The 23728-nt window shown below is 35.5% G+C and overlaps 1 protein-coding gene across 11 annotated transcripts in view; it reads left to right on the top strand.

Moving 5' to 3' along the window:
- Positions 1 to 23728, top strand: part of LOC149530983 (uncharacterized) — a 197301-nt gene that overhangs the window by 111289 nt on the left and 62284 nt on the right. For 6 of the 11 annotated variants that reach the window (XM_089811857.1, XM_089811855.1, XM_089811856.1 and 3 more), the window contains 4 exons: positions 2263 to 2532; positions 2973 to 3242; positions 4690 to 5355; positions 12154 to 12231. In XM_089811857.1, coding sequence (XP_089667983.1) covers positions 2263 to 2532; positions 2973 to 3242; positions 4690 to 5355; positions 12154 to 12231 — 1284 coding nt within the window. The remainder of the gene's footprint in view (positions 1 to 2262; positions 2533 to 2972; positions 3243 to 4689; positions 5356 to 12153; positions 12232 to 23728) is intronic. The other 5 variants (XM_089811859.1, XM_089811861.1, XM_089811858.1 and 2 more) reach the window with 2 other exon arrangements.

The raw sequence follows: 23728 nt of genomic DNA, 5'->3' as shown, positions 1-23728 counted from the left end.
GCAAATGGATTGTCATTTAATGTTGTTCGCTCATGGTATTGGCAATACATGGTGAGGGCAATTAATGAGGCTCCAAATGGTTTTAAGGGCCTTGGGTATGAGAAGGTATGCACCACTGTATTTGATGATGAGGTGGCCAGTGTAGAGAATGCCATTTTTCCCATCAAGGATGCATGGGCCGAAACAGGTGTGAAACTAGTATCAGATGGATGGAAAGATTCAAGGAACTGTCCTTTGGTGAATGTTCTTGCAGTGTCTACAAGAGGTGCAATGTTTCTAAAAGCAGTGGGTTGTGAAGGAGAGGTAAAGGATGGTCCTTTCATTGCAAACATTCTCATCCAAGCTATCGAGCAAGTTGGCCCTCAAAATGTTGTTCAAGTAATAACTAACAATGTGAAGAATTGTAGGACTGCTGGCTTATTGGTTGGGGAGCGGTATGAATACATTTTTTGGACACCTTGTGCGGTGCACTCACTCAACGTAATGCTGAAAAAAATTGGCACTAGGATTGAGTGGATAAAAAGAATGTATAAAGAGGCACAAGAGATCCAAATGTTTGTCACGAACCGCCATATTACTCAAACCATATTTAGACAATTTTTGAAATTAGAGCTCTTGAAGATAAGTTGAATTGTTTAAAATTTAAACATGTTTTACAAATTTAGCCACTTTAGTAAACTTTCTATGTTTTCAAATTCTTAATCTAGTTTTGATTTTAAAATAGGTTGCTGAGACCTGCTTTGCCTCCAACACCATTGTTTTGAGGCGCCTTATCAAGGTTAAAGACACATTGACTAGAATGGTAACCAATGCTAATTGGACTGTATGGAGGCAATCTAATACTGATAAAGCAACTTCCATAAGGGGATTGATACTAAATGAATCTTGGTGGTATCGTGCTGAGTACCTTCTAAAGATCATTGAGCCTCTATTGAGCATGATCCTATACACTGACATGAATAGGCCTTGCTTGGGTGAGGTATATGATGGCATTGACTCCATGATTGAGGACATTAGAAATATGATAAATGAAAAAGAGCAAGATCCCGATGAAATATTCTTCAAGGAGCTATAGTTAATCATGATAGAGGGATGGAACAAAATGACTACCCCTTTACATTTGCTTGCCTTTGCATTGAGTTTCAGGTTCTATAGCCAATTAGTCCTCAAGAGGAGTACCACTAGGGTTCCCCCATATAGAGATCCTGAAGTTGCTCAAGGGTACAAGACAACCCTCCAAAGACTCTATCCTGAGCACCTACGACCTGTAGTGAGGTCTGAATTTATGAGTTTTGTGAGCACTAATGGTTGTGGATTGATGCTCTTGAAGACCAAAACAATGCCGATGCTCATAAATGGTGGTACTTCCATGGACAAAAATACCAACGCTTGCAGCCCATTGTCATCAAAATTTTATCATAGGTTAGTTTTATAATCTTAAGATTCTAATTATTAGTTTTTTGTTGGTAAATATTAAAAACTCTAATTTCTAGTTTCTTGTTGGTAAATTTGTAAATTTTGATAGGTTGCTAGTTCATCATCATCTGAGAGAAATTGGAGCACATACTCCTTCATCCACTCAATAAAACACAACCGACTAAACTCCAAGAAAGCAGATAACTTGGTGTTTGTGCATTCAAACTTGAGGCTCACAACTCACAAAGATAATACGTACAAAAAGGGGGAGGCAAAACAATGGGATGTCGAACTAGAGGCCATGGAGTTGGAAGTCCACTTTGTTGCACTTGCGATTGAAGATGGTGATCCTGAGACAGATTGTACCAATGGATTTGATCCTGAGGCTACGGTTGAGACCGCTGACGCTAGTGGTACTAATTATGCTTCTAATCAGCAATTGCCTAATGATGATGAATTCTTTGATGATTTTTGATGATACATTGATATTTGATCACATATGAGCCTATGACTTATTACTAATTACTGATCAGTAATGTTGACATTGTTGTTTTAAAGACTAAAGTTTTGAACTAAAACATTCATATGGTGGTATATTTTTACATTTTGTCATGCCATTTGAACAAATCATTAATATATGTGGTGGTTGAATTTGCTAAATTGTTTTAGATTAGCATAGTGGTGTATGAACTGGTATGTTGCAGCACGCGCGCGCGCGCGCACACACATTTTTAATAAGTAAAAAATTTCTTGTACGGACAAACCCAAAATGAACCCGAACCCACCCCAAAATTTTTTTGATGGCACAAAATACTTTTTGAATTGTATAGTCTCCCACTGTAACAGGTGCAAAAGCTGGTGATGCCATTGAAACTTCTCAGAGAGAGAGTGGAAAGGAGGCAGAAAGCATACCAAATACAATGCCCTTGGAATCTAATTTAGGAATGGCTAACACCCTCCACCAGAAATCAGCTACAAGTATTGAAACTGGGAGCCTGCTAAAGAATGATGGAGAGAAATCTACTACAGTAAATCAAGTTGGTCTTGACAAAGACCACACAATTGCAGAAAATGCCAAGTTGGATCACTGGCTGAATGTTTCTGACAAAGATGATGGTCTCTCTCTGTCCTTTTCTTTCCATTTTATGACACAGATATATCATATGCATGCAAGTCTTGCACAAATCAATAGTAATCCCAGTAGCGAATTTTATTCTGATCGGATAGAATGGATTGCGTGCCTTTTCTAAATGTAATTGTTTAACTGTAACATGCGAAAAAACTATATTGGTGGTTACCTATATCTTTCAGGGTTCTAATACAAGTGCATAGACATTTGGTCTCTTTTTTTCCTAACCGCACAAATTTGATTCCTTTGCATGCATTTATGTTGATACTGAAGCTTAATAATTACCTTTTAATGCTTTTAAAGAATGTTAAGATATATTTCTGCAGCCATCGAATTATTTCAATGAATGTTTTATGCCCCATTTTTGTCTATCACTTATCGATGGCGAAAAATACTTTTTGAATTGTATAGTCTCCTACTGTAACAGGTGCAAAAGCTGGTGATGCCATTGAAACTTCTCAGAGAGAGAGTGGAAAGCAGGCAGAAAGCATACCAAACACAATGCACTCGGAATCTAATTTAGGAATGGCTGACACCCTCCACCAGAAATCAGCTACAAGTATTGAAACTGGGAGCCTGTTAAAAAACAATGGAGAGAAAACTACAACAGTAAATGAAGTTGGTCTAGACGAAGACCACACAATTGCAGAAAATGCCAAGTTGGATTACCGGCTGAATGTTTCTGACAAAGATGATGGTCTCTCTCTGTCCTTTTCTTTCCATTTTGTGACACAGATATATCATATGCATGCAAGTTTTGCACAAATCAATACTAATCGCATCATGAGTGGACTGATGATATGTATAAAATGCATATATGATTGTGTGTGTAAAAACAGAGCCACATTGTAGACATGACGTACCAGTAAGCTAGACACTCCTGCTTTTTCTAGTGCTCGAACAGCCGCATCTGTTTCTAATTCACGGAGCTTATTTAAAGGTGACGAAGAAGGCGAAAACATAACGGCTTTGTAAAATAGAAATATGAAACTAAGGTGTCATATTAATGCACTCGAAAGTTTTTCAACTTTCTTGGGAACTACGTCAATAAGACTAGTAGGAGGGCGTTTTCTTAGTTAAGTCGTCGCCTTGCCATATCAAGTTTTAAAATTTTAATTAAGAAAATTGCCTTATAATTTGCAGTGCGTTTCTCAGGAGTGCGTGCTTGATTGTGATCTGGCAGTTGTGAATTGCCCATTACTTTTGATATTAAAAAATATTTCAAAATCAAGCTTGTCAATTACAGTGGTGCCATATCGACCTGCTCACACAGTTCTAGAGAAATATATAAATGAGACTTTTAAGAGGGTGTTTCCCAAGTTAATTCATTGATTGTCTTGCCAGATCAACTTTTCAAAGTTTAATGTAGAAAAAATTGCTATCGTTTGCGCTGCATTTCTTGTGATTGCACGCTGGGTTGTGATCTGAAAGCTACAACCTTTTTTGTTTACATGTATCTTTCAAAATCAAGGCAGTAAATTACGCAAATAGAATATAAATAGCACACCTGATCATGAAAGAAACTACATTTGCTCGAGACTGAGTTCTAAACTAGAGAAAAAACTTCTCGCGTTCGAAGTTATGCCCGCAATGAAGTTGACTCTATCAATATAACCCATCATAAATATAAAAGCTTGAAGTCAGCGAACATTAAAAAGTAGTCCCTTATTCAGAGAACTTCTTTTGATCGTAGCATGCCGAGAACAGTTGATAGCTGTGGATTGGCGATTTGGCAAACGAATATGTTTCATATTATTATTGCTGGAGTTTAGCTGGCTCTATCGTCCGGTACAAGAGTCAGTCAACTGGAAGAAATTCCTTTTTGATTTGATTTCCCTATAAATCCGATGTTCTTCCTTGTAGCTTATGTTGAAAGAAGTCGTCACTTTCTAGTTTCATCCTAATCTTAAGCCAACCGTAATGAGTATTAAGTTAAGACGTAGCCCTATTCCCTATTTTCTTTCCACTTCTTAATCCAATGCGTACGCCTGAAGGATTCATCCGTCTGTGGGTTTTCCGACTATCTTTTATCGTCATTTTCCTTCCTCTTAACGTCCCGACTGCCTGTATATGATCCTATAACATGTTTTTCTTTATTATCTTAGGCTAATGATTGACGATGCTTCTTTTCCATGTTCTTGCAGCCGATGTGAAAGAATTCACGGAAAAGCTACCATATCAAACAGAAAAGCAGCACAAAGTCAGTATTCAGAATATAAGGTCCCACACTTCCACTACAACAAAATCAACTCACACATATTCAATAGGCAATGTAGAATTCAAACAAACAAATTCTACAACTTCAGAAACGACAAAAAGTGCTCCATATCTGTATGGAGGTAGTGAATCCCCACAAGCAGAAGAACAAGAACAAGATCCACGTCTCTCAAATTTAGAAATGACTCTAGACCAATTTACAATTCCACCTTCCGGTAGCAGTTCCACTCTTAATGACAAAAATGGTCAAGCTGAGGCAACGTTTGAAGTACCCAACGCATCTGTGTCCGAAAAAAAGTCAGATATGCATTTTCAGCATGAGTATAAACTTGCCGAATCTAAGCATTTGGAGCAGCAGCATGTATATCATAAAGATTTGAAAGGGACAGAAGGTCAACCGACAGTAGCGTCCAATGGGATGTCAGACACGGCAGGAAATAAAAAGTTATCCAGAAGTGAACATCAACCGGATGATTCGGAGCGGGATATGGTAGTAGGAAAAGGCAAAATTGATAAAAAAGATCATCTCTTCAGTTGTATTCCGGTTTCTATACCAACTTTCTGGTCATGGTCTTCCAAAGAACTCATTGCAGGTTTGCCACTTCCCCAATACAGATGCTTCAACTCACGAATATATTTGTTGTTTATTATGATTTGGTATGCAGTTGCTTTTGAATAGGTTGCACAACCATAGTTTAAACTTAATTTGGACACAATCATATGTAATTTGCATGTGTTTGTAAATAGAATATTTTGACAAATACTAGTTAAGTCAGAATCGTCTTTTACTGTGTGCTTATTATATGGGCTCTGGTATGGTGAATCTCACTATTTTTTTCATAAACATAACAGTAATTTTTAATTTAAAAAGGGTTGGCTATCCCAATATGAGTTGAAAAGTCCTAAACGGTTAATTTGGGTTGTTTTGAAGACTGGGTAACATACAATGGGAATTTTTTTGCTGAAATGTTCCATTTATCTCTCCTTTCAACTCTTAACTTTTCTACATATGGGATTCAATCATTCAACGCTTTCAAGGAACTTGCCAGCTTTATGCTATGTAATAAATTTTGCTTCCAAAGTGGGTCTGATTCATATCGAATTTGAGTCTCAGAATAGTGTGATTCTTAATCTGGCCAAGGGGTGTAAATTTCTTTGTAAGGTTATCCTAAATGAACTTGGGCGAACCCAGATAGAACTTAGGAGAGTCGTGACCAACTTGGGATGAACTGAAGAGTGTCTGGATGAAATTCTCAAATACATTTTGTTTTTCCTAAAATTGTTTTCATCCTTTGACTTTGACCAAATCAAACCAAAATGAATCCCTAACTCTTAAAGTTGATCTAAACCAGTTGAGACACTGAAACAAACCAATTGTACCTCATTTTGATTGGAGATAATGAAAACCATTCTTTGTTACTGAACTTTCATTCTTGCTTGTCATTAAAAAATAGAGCCGAAGATGGTTTGTATCATTATTGAATGTTTGAAAGCAGTTGCACTGTTATTCCTATGCATATGGGAAAAGCCTTTATGTTTCTATGGAAATTCTAGAAGAAGTTTTTTGTAAATTGAGTTTTTTTTTTGGCGCTATTTAATTTGGTTTTACAAACAAACTATCTTGTTTTGTTTTCAACTTATTATTCTAGTTCCATGGGGTGATTCCATTTCATAGCAAACCGAGAAGATAAAAACAGAACAAGATTGTTTGGTTGTGTTGCCATAGGAATTACAAAGGCAGCTAGTTCTAGTTCCTTGGGCTGATCCCATTTTGAAACAAACCCAAATTCTTCGTATTGGAAGCATGTTGATATGATATGGCTAATCCTAGATTGTGGGAGTATATCTACATTTGTGAAGGGTTTAGTGTTAAGCATCCAAGTGTTAACAATTAATGGAAACTCCATATGTGTGGCATTCTTGGACAAGACATCAAAGCTTGCCCTAGAAAGATTGGTTTAACTATGGCATCAAAACAGTTGAGAACACGTATTCATGAATAGGAGCAAGTAGATGTAGCAATAGGTTGTTAGAAAATTATCCTTGAGAAAAAATGCATGTCAAAGAATGAAGCAATCCCCACCTCCATATAATCCTAATGTTTTGAGATTCACTCATTTTTGGTGATCCCTCTTAAAATACCCTTTACAAATAGGAGACCAAAGGAGCTTTTTGATATGAGTCCCAAGAGGTGTCAATAAACAGAGCAAAATGTAAACCCAATCAAAAGTGACAGTTAGGATCCAATACGTGAAAGATTATTGCCAGGCAAACAAGTGATCGATTGACAAAGAAACCGATGGTAGTTAATATGGAGATCCTTGGAAGTAATCTCAGTAATACAATTGTTGATCGTGATTTTGGTGTGGATGTACATTCAGATTACAGTTGAAAAAGTTTGGGCAAGTTGACCAGTTGGCTTACAACTTTTCAACTAGTGTGTACAGATCGACAAGGTATTAAGGTACTTGGATTTTTAATGGGACATCAGGCAATTATCAAAATGCACACATTCTTGTTAAACTTTGTGGCCATTTCATTAAGGAAGAAAGCATGCGCTGCATTGTTGGGTCATGGTTTATTGGTAGCATTTGTTCAAACCTCACCAGAAATGTTAAAAGAATTCAATCTCTAATTAAGAACTAGGGTTGGAATATATATGTGTGTATGTGTTGATTTGAACTCCCAGGAAGAATGGACAGAGAATGAAGATCCAACGGAACAAACAAAAAAATAAATTATTGGAGTTACAATCATGTTCAGAGGATTAAACAAATTCTCTATGTATCCTATTTCATTTGCAAATGGAGGATTATGACAATTTTTTTAAAGTTTTAATTTTATTGAAAATACTAATTTTGATGAAGACAAGGACTGTGTAATGATTAGCTGCCAAGGAAGAATGTCCTGGAAAAGTGGATAACTTATGTGTGCCAAACACAATCCATGCTTGTAAAGGACGATAGTTCCAAGAGGTATCCAAGTTTGAAAAAGAATGCAAAGTTACAAACATGATTCCTCAACATACCAAGAGTAAAATATTTAACCTATAGAGCAGTCAGACACTTGTCACTAAGTCAAATCAACTACATTAGAAAATTTTGAAAAAAAAGGAAAAGAAAATTAGAATGTAAGGAAAGATTGGGATGGAAAAGGAGCAAATATTATATTGAAAATTCAAATTATTACATTGAAAATTTAAACTATATTGAATATCTCAATATTGTATGGCTTCAACTTCTTTGCGTCATCTGTGCTTGCAAATTCTTATTCTGCAGTGCATTAACATGCACTTTCATCTGCTACATTATATAGCTACATACATTTTTCTCCTTAAACTGTATAATCCTACACATGGTTCTCATACATCATATGACCAAGAGTCCATGCTGCATAATGAGGTGAGTTTGTAATTGCATTTGGTAACATTTATGATGACATCTTTGCATCGTACAACAAACTCTTTGCATTGATATTGACTTGTTGCCTTTTCCTTTTGCTTCCACCATACAACCCTGCAAAACTCGATAATTATCGAAATTAGTGTACATTGATAGGGTTCCTGGCATTAGCACCAACAATCATACATATTTTTTTAGTCAATTATAATTACTGTGGAAAGAAGTTGGTGTGAAGAATTATTTACATATTGGCATATGTTGCTTAAAAACTCCGAAATTTTTACTTTTGGCTCTGTCAATATTGTTTTTAGACCCTTAAACCTACTGGGGAAGTTGTCCCTAGAGCCCCACCATACTCATTTGATTTGCCAAGTACTCTCATGGTCCTGTTGGCAAAATACTGTTCCAAGTTTGTCTATAGGTCTTCCTAATAGTATCATATTGAATTTGGAAAGTCTTTCCTAATATTACTTTATATTTACTTGTTCTTTGGAAGACTGCATTTTCTTTTGTGGGGGATGGCATAGTATGTATACAGTGACTATTATTATGCTATGGTAATATCGGTTATTTGACTATGTATTAATTGTTTGTTGCTTGTGACTACTTATCAGAATCAATTGTTTGATGGTTGTGTTCCTCTTGGCAACCGTGAGGTCCTTGATAAAGATTATGTATTATCAAGGAAAGTAATATGATCTAGTCAATTCGACTCTAATCCTTGGTTGACAAAGAATCTTTAGTCTTTTTCTAATAAATTCATGTGTCAAAAAAAATCTAATTTACTCATGTATCAGTCATGCATTGTCATCTTTGTTTTCAATCAACGTATTCATTTTATCAAATAGAGCAACAAATAGATGGATGAGGGGAGATGGCATGGATTCATTCAGGATTGATACGTGTTTCAATGTTTGGTTTTTGTGGTAATTTTTAGATTTGACATTCCGATAAATAGTAATTTAAAATTTCAGTTTGAAATAAGAGATTGGAATTTGAGGTCATTACCAATTTACCACCAAATATTTGTTGTTAATTTTGGAGGAATTAGACTAGCAATAGTTGATCATACCATGTAATAGTAATAAATGGCTACTCAAAAATGGGAGGTTTGATTTCATATGATCTAGGCTTTAACCCCTATGAAAACCTAGCCATACAAAATATTGTATGAAGGTAATGGTTGAATATTTGAAAGGGAGTGTGAGTTTTTAGAAGGTAGTAAGTGTATAAGAGGTAATTGATCCATTTATTTTCTGAAAGAAAAGAGGGGAATATCTCAGGTATTTTGGGAGGATTAATAGGAGTTTGAGCAAGTATTGGAGAGGAGTAAGGAAATTTGGTGAGATCATGTGTAATTTTCTCATTTTAGGGTTCCCTTACTCTGCAGACTTTGTGTTTCCCAATTGATGTCTATTTTGTTTGATGAGTTATTTGATATTACTAGTGAGCTCAGGTGGTTTGGAACTTTGGAGGACTCATATGCATCTTTCAAAAGTAGTTTTTCACTTCTAGCGTGCTGTCCAATAATCTTGGAGAGGCCGTCTAAATATAGTAAGTTGATTGATTGGTTGTGCCTATTGTTATTCTACATTAATATCACTTCGGTGTGATCAGATATCAATTCCAACATTTTTCGACAAATTTCGCAAACTCGGTGCTGTGACAGTATATTTTAACTATTTTTATTGAAGATGTCTAAATAATATCAAATTATTTTACAAGCACCTGAGTATAATGACTCATTAGAACTGTGATTAGAAGTTTTAAATTGTGGATGCATAATGCAGGGACCTGAAGTCTCAATTTTTTATTATATTAATGAAAAGGTCATTTTTGGAGCTAAAAAGAATTATATATTAAAAGGGTGAAGTTTATAATGCGACTTTGGTTTGTGTATCCAAGTGAAGAAGAAATCAAATATTTTAAGGTTTATTAAAATCTGATTTTCATCTTGGGGGCGGAGTTTGGGAGTTGAGGATTAAATAAAATGAAATGTTATTTTTAATTCTCCACTTTGGCTTTGGATTATGGGAAGTATATAATTGATATTTGGTGCCATTTTGGGGTGCGTGAGGATTTTGAGGAAAGGTATTTTGCAGGGTTTGGTTTTGAGAGCTCTTGGGAGATGGAAAAGTCCTATGAAACCATCATCTTTGAGGGTAAGAGATCTCTCCAAGGTGGTTTGTAGTTGGTCCTGTTTAGAGGCCAAGCTTGGTGTTTGTGCAGTGATATTTGGTGAGGGTTTCTTGAATTGTTTGATTTTGTAAGGAGTCATGCCAATTTGTATGGAGTTCTAATCTTGATAATTCCTTACATGAGGCGAGTGAATATTGAAAATAATCTTTGGTGATACTTTGATTTCCTTTGAGCAAGAGGTTATTTCTTTACTGCCATATAGTGCATTCAAATGTTGAAGTTTCTTAATTTCTGAACTATTCTCCTGAAGATGCTACTGGCAAGTATCATATTATTGAAACATTTAAAGTGTTTGCCCTGGTATTTAAGATCTATGGGCTGAGCATATCTTGCAATATAGTTAGGCATTGAGGATTGATAAAGCACAGCACTAAGGAAAGGTCCGTCCATGTCTTTGGATGCTTTTTCAGTCTGCAACATCATTATTCTGGCTGCTAAAGACATAGGGAAACTTTCTGGAGCCTTTATTGGACGTGAACAACAAAGGAGCACTTCCATGGTACTTATCTGGTTATTGATAGTTGGCATATTGCTAACCATTGATATCTGATGTGATGTAAATTTCTGCTATGCTAATATTCAAACAGCGATCTATTAATGGATAAATATCATCCAAGATTGAATGTGTTTTGAGTTTTCCTAAGTTTGAGTAGAGTGACAAATTTGCAAGGGATTTGTGTTTAGAAGTACAATTGCAAGCAAATATTGGTAACCATTGATATCTGACGTGATTTAAATATTTGTTATGCTAATATTCAAACAGCAATCTATTAATGGATAAATATCATCCAAGCTTGAATACGTTTGAGTTTTTCTAAGTTTGAGCAGAGTGACAACTTTGCAAGGGATTTGTGTTTATAAGTTCAATTGCAAACAAATAAACAAACATCTTCGTCTTGCAAAACTGAAACTACTCACAAGAAGGATACCTGCAAACTATTCGTTAAAATGTCAGGGTAAAGAATGCAATCATTAATGGTGCCGGCTATTTGAGAAAATACCTTCATAGCTGAGTGGTTAAAATAAATGAAAACATTGGCTTGCATCTTGGAGTGGAACATTACATCATGGATTTTCGGAAGGAAGCAATTCCTCAGTAAGAGTTTACATCAGCGGCTTGTTTTTAGGTAGCAATTTGTTAGAAATAAAAGTAATGACTGCTGTTGCATGTTTGACAGAATTCAAAAGTTCAGGGCGCAAATAATTAGTACAGCTGCACGTACATTGTCAGGAGCATTTATACTGAGATCAGTATCATACGGAGACAAATGAGGCTTTATTTTGAGGACAAAATATCAAGTTTTTAGTATTGTGTGTATTTTTAGTTCTACATTGCTATTCCCTTGCATGTCAATCAGTTGATAAGAAATTTGTATCAGAAATTTTATACCAACAGAAGCTGTGTTTATCAATTATTTGAGAAATTTTTTAATGCATGACAGCCACTTGCTTAAGTGCCTTTTATAACTGAAGATTTTGGGACTGTTGTACTTTATAAGACTCAGAAGTGTTGAATGGTTTTCATGTTCTGCCATGTGTTTTACACAATGCCCGTGAGCTAAAAGAAAAAAAATTGCAAGAGGAATCCAAACAATTTCTCAACATGTTGTTACTTAGAAGTTTGATGTGGTAAGAGGTTTATGCATTATATTCACATTTTTAGAAGAAAATATGGGTAGAAGGTTATTGCCAAGGGATTTTGATGTAATAAAACTGTTCAATCTCTCTATTGTTGAAAATTACAAATTATACAACTGACATTTTGTATTCTTTAAATTATTTGTCTCTTAGATGAGCAACTGAAGGAACCTCTATTACGTGGTCTCAAAGACAGACAAACTGTTGACAAGGAGGCATTGGAATTGAGAGGTATGCTTTCTCTATGTGAATCAATTCATTCATTTCATATGAAATCATGTCAAACTCGACAACAAAATATTCTTTATTCTCTCAACTATGATTTTCTATGTTAAATGAAGACATTGGCTTTGGAACAGAAATCTACTACCTTAATTATTCAAAGATCACAGCTACAATTTAGCACTTAGAAGAATTATTTGTCTTGGCGTAAAGAATTAATTAAATATTTACTTTTTATGCCTAGAAAATTTCATAAGTTCTGATTTTTATGAATTTGTATTACGTAAATTGTGAAACACAATGATATATTGTTCAACCAAAATCTGTATTTGTAAAATGTACTGAGACAATTTGATGAAAAATGAGAATGAAATTAGCTGCACGAATATTCTTATTCATGGCGAACAGTAATAAAATAATTATGTGAGGCGATCAATATATGTCTGTCTGGATATGCATGATAGCTACTATTATGTCTTACCACTGTAGACTTTCAAGTAAGACAGATGATATACAGTGCTAGGATACACTCATCCTGCATATGCTTGCTTTTAAAACTATTTTTATCATGCATGCTGGGCTGTAAATATTCCTTCTTGCATTTTCTTCAACACACATCTCAATATTTGGTTTTTATGATACACTCTTGATCAAAAAATTATCTTGGAGTTGATAAAATTGTGAACATCTTGAATTCACTATTAAATTGAGTCAAAACCTGTGAATTGATATATACAATTGAGGTGATTGAAGTCTTCAGTTCATCTTACATTACCGATTTTTCCTTGAAGCCTTCAATTCACCTCAATTTTAAAAAAAACTAGAAACTCTTCAAAAAAATAGTGAAATACTCAACAAAACTTGTCAAAATAGTGTTAAATTTTGTTCCCACGACTCAAAACTATTTTTAACTACTTAAGAATGATCTTTTATTAATCAAACTGTTTTCTTAGAGTTGATAAAATTGTGAACTTCTTGGAGTTGATATAATTGTGAACTTCTTGAATGCAACAAAAAATAAATAGAATGTTTAAAAAAGCATAGATAGAAAATCAGGAAACCTGCCTGGGATTCTGATTTTTCTTCAAAAACCACCTTAGATCTGCTTCAAATCTGCCTCAAATCTGCTTGAAATTGATGGAAATCAGTTTGCAAGCGTTTGGAAGAGTACATTTCCCCCTCCTTTGAGCAAATCACAAGTGAAGAAATGGTGAAATGAAAGCCATTTCTACTGTTTTGAAACTGCGGTTGAGTTTTAAACACAGACTCACTGAGTTTTTGGCAAAACTTGATGAGTTTTTGGCGAGTTTTTCAGCGTGAGTAGAAGTCATAAATACTCAGCAAGCCAAAAAACTGTGTGTGTTTTAGCAACTCACCGGGCACTTTGTCTATGCTCTCAAGTTTAACTTGTTACTCTTTGCAAACGAGTTGTAGAGGAAAATTCTCCATATTTAGGACGAAAACTCATTGGGTTTCATGTAATTTGAAGGGAAAAAATCATGACATGGGTTGAAATACTCCAAGTCTTACAAGGAATTTTTGTATAAAAGTTTAAAACCCTTCATTTGCTCCTCCAATAAACCATAGTGTCATTGAGTGTTTTCCAAGTCTTTTCTGAGTTCATGAAAAGATCTCATGAAGTCAAAAATTGTAGGCTTGCCAAGTACTCTTCAAGTCTAAGTCCGTGACCCATGGTTTCATTGTTTTTGGGACAATTATGCATTACCACTAGAACATTACATTGACTGTTTGCAATCAACAAGTAATTAATTTAATTGATAATCAATTTCCTGACCTATTTGAGAAGATTGATACCAGAATTGGTGCTTAATATGTTCCAAGATTCCACCTGGCTCTATGCTTTCCTTTTCGAAAAACTTGTGGCTGTTACAATTGCACCATCATTATGAGTAACTAATTGTCTTCCCCTATGGCTTTCTTTGCTTGATTCTGACTGTGTTAAAATGTCACATGCTTTCACTGAGCTGCACATATGATATTAAACCATGAACAATGGACTATCAATGATTACCAGCTTGCAATGAATGCCCTCACACATTGGTTCCCCTTACCTTCACATATCCATAATGAACTGAGTAAGTTACCAGCAATCTGAGGGTTTTAATGCCCAAAATACCTCAATAATCATGCCTTACTATTGATAATATTCACAAATCGTATGCCACCATCTTGCCTGCAAAACCCTTAATTTGTATGTGTATACAATTTCCACAAAATCATCAACAAAATATTTGCTATAGAACAATTTCATAAAACCAATGAAAATAAATTAGCATTTACCATCACCAAGCCTCCAAACTGTTAATTCTGTAACTTGTAATCCTACTGATCTGATAACAGATCGGTCTGATCTGTTCTTACATGACATAGATTGATCCAAAGTCTTTACATTATGATCTTAGGGATATCGACGTCTATCCTTAGAACTAGTTTGGATTTAACTAAAACACTTTTGTGTTAAGTTATAGTTAAAACTTGTTGTTTCTTGGAAAACTCGTCGACTTTTAGGATGAGTTAAAGAATGTTTTGGAAGGGACATGTCCCTAGGTCTCTCTATTTATAATGTGTATGGTTGAAGTCTAAGAGCACACAAAGTAAACAATCAAGTCTGCTCCTTAGTCAAAGCTGCCCAAATAAATCTTGAAGAAGAAAAGACAATTTCAGATTTATAGTTCTAATTTAATTCAAGACAATACTTGGAAGTTATTTACAGCAAACAAGAAAACAAGAGAAAGAAGATCGAATCTAATCTTTGATTCAGTTATAGAATTTGCAGAAACTTTACATGGTATTAGAGCTCTGGTAGTCAAACCTAGGCTTTGCAAAATTTAGTAATCAGACTTTATATATATCTAGCATCTATCTCCTATTTTCAATGGCATACACAATTAGACCCGAGGACAGGTTTGATGGGAAAGAACACTTTGATGACCGGAAATTCAGAATCATGATGATTCTTGAAGAAAATGATGTAAACCAATTTGTTGAATCAACATCCAAACAACCTACAGATGAACTTCAAAAATCCTTTTGGATCAAAGGAAATAGGAAAGCCATTCAAATCATATTAGATGGAGTGGAAAATGAGATCGTACCCATGCTTACAAAACATCAAACACCATTTGCTATGATGAATGCACTACTAAATGCATATGAGGTCAACAAGGCAACTAAATCACATACAAATAAAGAAAGAAGAATCAGTGGATTCTTACTTCGTAAGGGTTGCTAGCATAAGAGATGAACTTTCAAGTATAGGAACCATCATTAGTGATATGGAACTAACACTGATGGCTATAGATGGATTACCAAATTCATGGAAAACTTTTGCACAGGGAATAAGTGTCAGAGATAAACTTCTTGACTTCAACAAACTTAAGGGGTATTGTCTTCAAGAAGAATCTAGAAAAAACTAAAAGAAGGACAAAAGATGAAGAACTTCATGTTCTTAATACAAAACTCCTATAAGGGCAAGAAGAAGCATTTCAAGAAGAAAAAAGGAAATCAAAAGAATGGGAAACCCAAGAAAGATCTATCCAAAATAAAGTGTTTCAGATGTGAAAAGTTTGGACACTACAGATCTAATTGTCTTAATTGTCTTGAGAATTCTAAACAAGCAGCGAACTGTACAAATGTTACTAGGGAAGAAGATAACTATGATCCCAAGAATTGTGTATTGTATTCGTCACTATCAAATGAAATCTCAAGTAAAGCATGGGTAATTGATATTGGATCTTCTAGACATATAACAGGATACAAAGAAGCACTAGACTCTATATCAGAAAAGGTTAATGGTGAACTTACTATTGGTGATAATTCAACACATTTCGTCGAAGGAATTGGAAACTGTACCTTGAAACTAAAATCAGGAAATTATCTTCTCCTCAAAGGAGTACTTGATGTAATGCAAGGTAGGAGAATCCCCAAAGGAGATGCCCTAGCCCCTAGCAAATAACCACGCAGCAGAAACACAACAGCAAAGAAGCAACAATACAAGATTTGATACCAAATCTTAACTCTTTATTTATGAAATAACTGTTACATGCAATGTGCCGGGTTGTAAGGCCTTCCCGGTTACCGCCAAATACAATAGCGATTACAATAACAGTTCCTCAAGATCCAATCCAAACCCTAGCTAGTCCAAATCCACACTCTGGTAGAAACCCCTAAGGAAGATCTCAACTTGTGTTCGCAAGCCCACCGAGCAATCTCCTTATTTTCCAAGCCGCAACTACTAGCTCTTCTCCAAATTCGCTCTTCAAGCTCCTCCTCTTCTCCACGACAGATGAATCATGACTAAAGACTTCCCCACAAATCCTACTTATACAAATCTAAGCCACAAGTCCACCCAGAATACAAATTAAATACAAATACATAAATTAAATGCCACAAGTCGGCCTGCAACAACAATTAGATGCCTAAAATCAATGTCTAAGCAAAATCGTGATATCTCCTAGCTCCGAATGAATTAGAACTCGTGCTTTGAACCATAGGTAGAAATCTAGGCCCTCTTCAATCCTTGAAATTTTCATCCTCTAACTCATTGTGAAAAATTACTTACACGGCCTGCAACAGGCACCAAATTCTTAAGCAATGCCAAGCTCTACAGATCATGCTGAGCAACCAAAGACCATGTCGAGGTCCAAGACCATGCTGAGCTCCATAGACCATGCCGAGCTCCATAGGCCATGCCGAGTTCTAGTACCTACCAAGCTCCACAACAATTAACCAAAATCCCTCCACACGTGCATGATTGCAAGAGAACCCAAGATGCTCTTGCATTAGACACCCTAGGTTCGAAAAGATGTTCTAGTAACTGGAAAACCGTCTTCTGGGATTTAGTACATAAATCCCAAATTGGTCCTTCACATACATGTCCTCTAAGCCTTCAACTTGCACACTCTTTCCCCTATTTTTCTTTTTCTTCTTCACATCCACCACAAGTGTTCAATAGGTCTGATTTCCATGTTGATCTCCAACCTTCTCAGAATCTGCCAACTCAACTCGACTGCCAACATTTAGGTTCCTCCTACCGAGCTCTTCATTCTACAAAGGAATCAGGGAAAACTTCCTACCACCTTTCTCAACAGTAAACACATTCCTAACACAATCATGCATAGCCCTGCAATCATACTGCCAAGGTCTACCAAGCAACACATGACAACTGTTCATATCCACAATATCACACAACACTTGATCCTTATACTGTCCAATCTGGAAATCAACAAGGCATTGCTCTCTCACTTCCAAAGCATGCTCACCTTGCAACCAACCAATCCTATAAGGATAAGGATGTCTCAGTCTCTTCAAACCAATTTTCTGAACCATCTCTTCAGTAACAAGGTTATCAGTGCTACCACCATCCACAATCACTTTGCAGACTTCATCACCAGAATTACAACGAGTTTTGAACAAACTAGTCCTTTGACAAGAATCCAATGTCCTCTCACCAACCAGTACTTGCCGAGCCAACAAACTTTCTCCTTGCTCAGGCTGACTGTTCTGGACTTCAACCTCATTCACAACAGTAGCTTTCCTACCAATCGGACATTCAAAAGATCTATGCCCCTCTTGACCACACTGGAAACAATTACCTCTGAACCCACCTCCACCTGTCCTTCTTCTCTATTCAACGAGTTTTGGTTCACCTTCTGCTTTCAATTTAGATTGTGCTGAACTATCCTGCTTTTCCTTCCCTCGGGAACTACTACCTGACGCAATGCAAGGTAGGAGAATCCCCAAAGGAGATGTCCTAGCCCCCAAGAAATAACCACGCAGCGGAAACACAACAACAAAGAAGCAACAATACAAGATCTGATATCAAATCACAACTCTTTATTTATGAAATAACTGTTACATGCAATGTGACGTGCTGTAAGGCCTTCCTGGTTACGGCTGAATACAATAGCGATTACAATAACAGTTTCTCAAGATCCAATCCAAACCCTAGCTAGTCCAAATTCACACTCTGGTAGAAACCCCCAAGGAAGATCTCAACTTGTGCTTGCAAGCCCACCAAGCAATCTTCTTGTTTTCCAAGCCGTAGCTACTAGCTCTTCTCCAAATTCGCTCTTCAAGCTCCTCCTCTTCTCCACGATGGATGAATTATGACTAAAGACATCCCCACAACCCCTACTTATACCAATCTAAGCCACAAGTTGGCCCAAAACACAAATTAAATACAAATACATAAATTAAATGCCACAAGTCGGCCTGCAACAACAATTAGATGCCTAAAATCGATGTCTGAGAAAAATCACAATATCTCCTGGATCCGAATGAATTAGAACTCGTGCTTTGAACCATAGGTAGAAATCTAGGCCCTCTTTAATCCCTGATTTTTTCATCCTCTAACTCATTGTGGAAAATTACTTACACGGCCTGCAATAGGCACCAAATTCATAAGCAATGCCAAGCTCCATAGATCATGCCGAACAACCAAAGACCATGCCAAGCAACCAATAACATGTCGAGCTTCGAGACCATGCCGAGCTCCATAGACCATGTCGAGCTCCAAGACCATGCCGAGCTCCATAGGCCATGCCGAGTTCCAGTACCTACCAAGCTCCACAACAATTAACCAAATTCCCTCCACACATGCAGGATTGCAAGAGAACCCAAGATGCTCTTGCATCAGTACTCTACGTACTAGGAATAGAAAGAAATCTAATCTCGGTTAGAACACTTCAAGATGATGTGCATAATGTTGCATTCATGGACGGTAAAGTAATAACGTGGGCAAAACACTCATCAATTGAGAAAGCGAAGTGGATTGGTCAGAGAAAAGGATATTTGTATGAATTAAATTCAGAATCTAGTCGATCTATTCAAGCCTTAATTCATGAAGTTGCAGACATAAATGAAATATGTCACAGAAGATTAGGGCATCTAAATTTAAAAACCTTATCAACTATGGAGAAGATGGTTACCGGTTCACCTAAACTAAATAAAGACCACTCAAGCATATGCAAAGGGTGCACTCTGGGTAAGAACACCAAAAGTCCATTTCATGATAGCACTAGAAAAACAAATAATGTTTTGGAATTGATTCATTCAGATTTATGTGGACCTATGATTGCTCCTTCTCTTGGAGGATTTTGGTACTATATTTTGTTCATAGATGACTTCTCTAGGAAAACACGAATTTACTTCTTAAAATGCAAAGAATCAAAAGAAATCCTAGAGAGATTTAAAGAATTGAAAACATTAACTAAAAACTTATCAGGGCATAAAATTAAAACTCTTAGAACTGATAATGGAGGGGAATACACCTCAGATTTGTTTAAAAGGTTTTGTAAAGAAACAAGAATTAACAAGGAGTACACTATTCCTTATAATCTAGAACAAAACGGGGTAGCAGAAAGGAAGAATTGAACAATTATAGAAGTTGCTAGAGCTATGATATTTGATCAAAACCTAGAATATTATCTTTGGGCAGAAGCCTCTCGTATTGCTATCTATATTCAAACAGAAGCCCTCACTCCTACCTTAGAGATAAGAAGAAGTCTTTACTAAGGTTAAACCCAATATAAGTCATCTTGGGATTTTTGGGTGTCCTGTATATATCCATGTTCCAAAAGAAAAGATAACTAAGTTAGGACCCTTCGAGAGGAAAGGTATTTTTGTAGGGTATAGTGAAACATCTAAAGCATATAGGACTTTCATACCTGGATAGAAAAGTATTGAACTTAGTAGGGATGCAATTTTTGAAGAAGATCTAGCATTCAAAAGAGCCATAAGTTTTGAAGAACTTTCTCCTTTACCTAGTTCTAAAAGAAATACAGAGTCTAGTCTTTGAGGGAGAACATAGAAGAAATTGAAGATGAAATTCAAAATCTAAATCTTGGAGAAACTCAAGACTTAAGAAAAGACCACTTTGGGCCATTAAAACAGTCAACGGAGCACAAGATTTTGCTGAACCTTCTGGAATAGTCAGAGAAAGCAAAAGACCCAAAAGATTTTCTAGTTATACAGTAAATATGAATGATCTGTCCAAAACAGAACCAACCAATCCTTTAGATGCTATTAAACATACAGCTTGGAAAGAAGCTATGACAGAAGAATACCAATCTATTATGAAGAATGATGTTTAAGAAATTGTTCCTAGAGCTAAAGGAAAATTTGTTGTTTCTTCCAAGTGGATATTTAAAATAAAGCATGCTGCTGACGGTAGCATTGAGAAATATAAAGCTAGATTTGTAGCCAGAGGATTCTCTCAAAAAGAAGGGATTGATTATGAAGAAACTTTTGCTCTTGTTGTCAGATATACCTTTGTAAGAGCAATCCTAGCAATTGCAACATTGAGGGGATGGAAAGTACATCAGATGGATGTAAAAACAACATTCCTAAATGGAAAGACTACAGAAGAAGTATATTTGGAGCAACTTGAGGGATTTGAAACTCATGATCCTAATGTTTTTGTTTGCAGGCTCAAGAAAGCTCTCTATGGGTTTAGGAAGGCTCCAAGGGCTTGGTATGAAAGAAGTGATAAGTATCTCACCGGCTTAGGATTCTCCAAAAATGAAACCGATCCAAATTTATATTATAAAAGAGATAAAGAGGATATGGTAATTCTGATACTGTATGTTGATGATTTACTAATAATAGGTGATGATCATCTCATGGATCAATGCAAGAAAGATCTAATTAGAGAATTCGAGATGAAAGACTTGGGACTCCTTCATTACTTCCTAGGACTGGAAGTACAACAGAATTTTGACACCATTACACTTAATCAAGGGAAGTATACATCAGATATTTTGAAGAGATTTGGAATGTGGAATTGCAAGTCTATGTCTTCTCCAATGGAGACTAATCTACATAAATTTAAAGAAGTAGCAACAGAATCACCTTTGATAGATTCTACTCTCTACAAATAGATGATTGGGTCCCTTATGTACTTGGTAAACACCAGACCTGATATTTGCTATGCTGTAAATGTCTTAAGTTGGTTTATGTGTGAGCCAAAGGAGATTCACCTAGTTACATTTAAACACATTATGAGATACTTACAAGGCACACTCTTAATTTTAGGCTCAAATATGAGAAAGTTGATTTAGATTTACATGGATTCACCGACTCAGATTGGGGTGGAAATGTTAAAAAAAGTACTTCAAGATGCAATTTTAGTTTAGGATGAGTTATGATATCTTGGATATGCAAAAAATAGTCTTTAGTAGCTTAAAGCTCCATGAAAGCCGAATACATTGCAGTAGCGATGGCCTCTCGAGAAACAGTTTGGCTAAGGAAGTTACTTGTGGGATTATTTGGGCAAGCCATGAATCCTACGATTATACATTGTGATAATCAAAGTTTGATCAAGCTTTCGGTGAATCCAGTTTTTCATGACAAGTCCAAGCATATTTAAATTCCTTACCGTTATGTAAGAGATATGGTAGACAGGAATACTGTAAAATTAGAATACATTTGCATTGCAGATTAAACTGCAGACATACTCACCAAACCTCTATCTAGAGTAAAGATAGACCACTTCAGGAGAAGACTTGGTATTGTTGAATTGTAATTCATTTGTATTCTTTAAATTATTAATAAAATAATTTTATTGTCAACCTATTGACTATTATGGGCTCCACCATTTGTATTCATTATTTAAGAGGTGACAATCTTTGAGATAATGAACACTTGCATAAAAAGACATTATGAGAGATGGCGATCTCTTAGATAATGTGCTAAATATTAGAGTTCTACTATAGGATCTAGATGAGTTCAAGATCACATTGTGATGTAGACATTGCTGTGTCTATATATCACAATTTGGACAAAGGAAGAAATTTATTTCTTTTGGAGTTTATCTTGTGTTCTGGTAGATCTTAACTCATGATCATGTTGTGATATAGAAATACCAGTATCTATGAGTCACAACTTGGATAAATGAACAACTTAAATTATTCTTCAGATTTATCCTATGTATATTGTATTCTTTGCAATATTGTTATCACTAGTAGCAGTGATTTGTCATATCACATGTTTAGTAATATGACATTGTATCATGTTTTCTATGATACCGCATGCTAAGAAGATTCAGATAGATATAAAGTATCAATTCTTGCTTGTTCATCTTTATTGATGTTGCTAGATATGATATCTCTCAGTATAATTATCAAGTTAAGAGGGAGGGTTAATTCTATAACTTGTAATCCTACTGATCTGATAACAAATCGGTCTGATCTGTTCATACATGACATAGATTGATCCAAAGTCTTTACATTATCCTCTTAGGGATATTGGCGTCTATCCTAGAACTAGTTTGGATTTAACTAAAACACTTTTGTGTTAAGTTATAATTAAAATTTGTTGTTTCTTGGAAAAGTCGCCGGCTTCTAGGATGAGTTAAAGAATGTTTTCGAATGGACATGTCCCTTGTAAGGACATGTCCCTAGGTCTCTCTATTTATAATGGGTATGGTTGAAGTCTAAGAGCACACAAAGAAAACAATCAAGTCTACTCCTTAGTCAATATTGCCCAAATAAATCTTGAAGAAGAAAAGACAGTTTCAGATTTATAGTTCTAATTTAATTCAAGACAATACTTTGAAGTTATTTACAACAAACAAGAAAAGGAGAGAAAGAAGATCGAATCTAATATCTGATTCAGTCATAGAATTTGCAGAAACTTTACACAAACTCCAATCCAATAAGTGCAACTGTGATTTCCATGCAAATCCATGGTTGAGATAGGTTTTTGTCCAATCAACCGAGAATCTCAAGGGTGTTTATCATAGGATTTGCTTAAATGAAATAAAACACTCGAAAATAACTAGTCAAGAATGAACAATTGAGATTATAAATGTCCTTTTAAAGTCCTCATAGAACTTTTTGGATTAGAAATAATAAAAATCAAAATTTAAATATTAATTTCTTTCTATGAAGTCATGTTCGCCTTCTAGGGACCTATGTTCGAACAATTTCTTAGTTTGGGTGTATTTGTTTGTGGTTTTGGACTAGGTTTGAACCTAGGTAGGTTGGTTTATCCCGACCGAACCCAGGTTGAACCATAGTCAAACCAGGGTAGACCCAAGCAGATCAAGTGCAAACTAGGTAGATTTCCCTTGAGAAAAATTCTATAATTTAGTGTGGGAAATAATTATTACAGAATTTGAATAAGATCTTTAACATTTCAAAACAAAATTGTTTGAAGTTTAGATATTTAGTACATCAAATTAAAAAAGCTCTCAAGATTTCTTTGATTGAAACTTTTATATCCAATTGGTGATAATGATCCCTATCCAATTAATTGCAAGCATTCTATAGTGACAAGCTATATTATAAACATTAAGCAATACCTTCGGTAGGGGAAGAGATTTGCAAGCTAGTCTTATACCCTTTTACAAATAGGATGTTAATTACAAACAATTAAGATCTCTGTACACTGAAAAAGTAATAAGCTCTCTAGGACTAGGAATTTGACAATGTTATTGGTGCAGCTGATCCCATTGGCATTGACACTGTTTGTAAATCAACTAATG

Source organism: Cupressus sempervirens, chromosome 11, assembly GCF_028749045.1.
Source record: "Cupressus sempervirens isolate cs-2001-9-10 chromosome 11, ASM2874904v1, whole genome shotgun sequence".
NCBI classification, from domain to species: Eukaryota; Viridiplantae; Streptophyta; class Pinopsida; order Cupressales; family Cupressaceae; genus Cupressus; species Cupressus sempervirens.
This window is presented reverse-complemented; position numbering and strand designations above follow the sequence as displayed.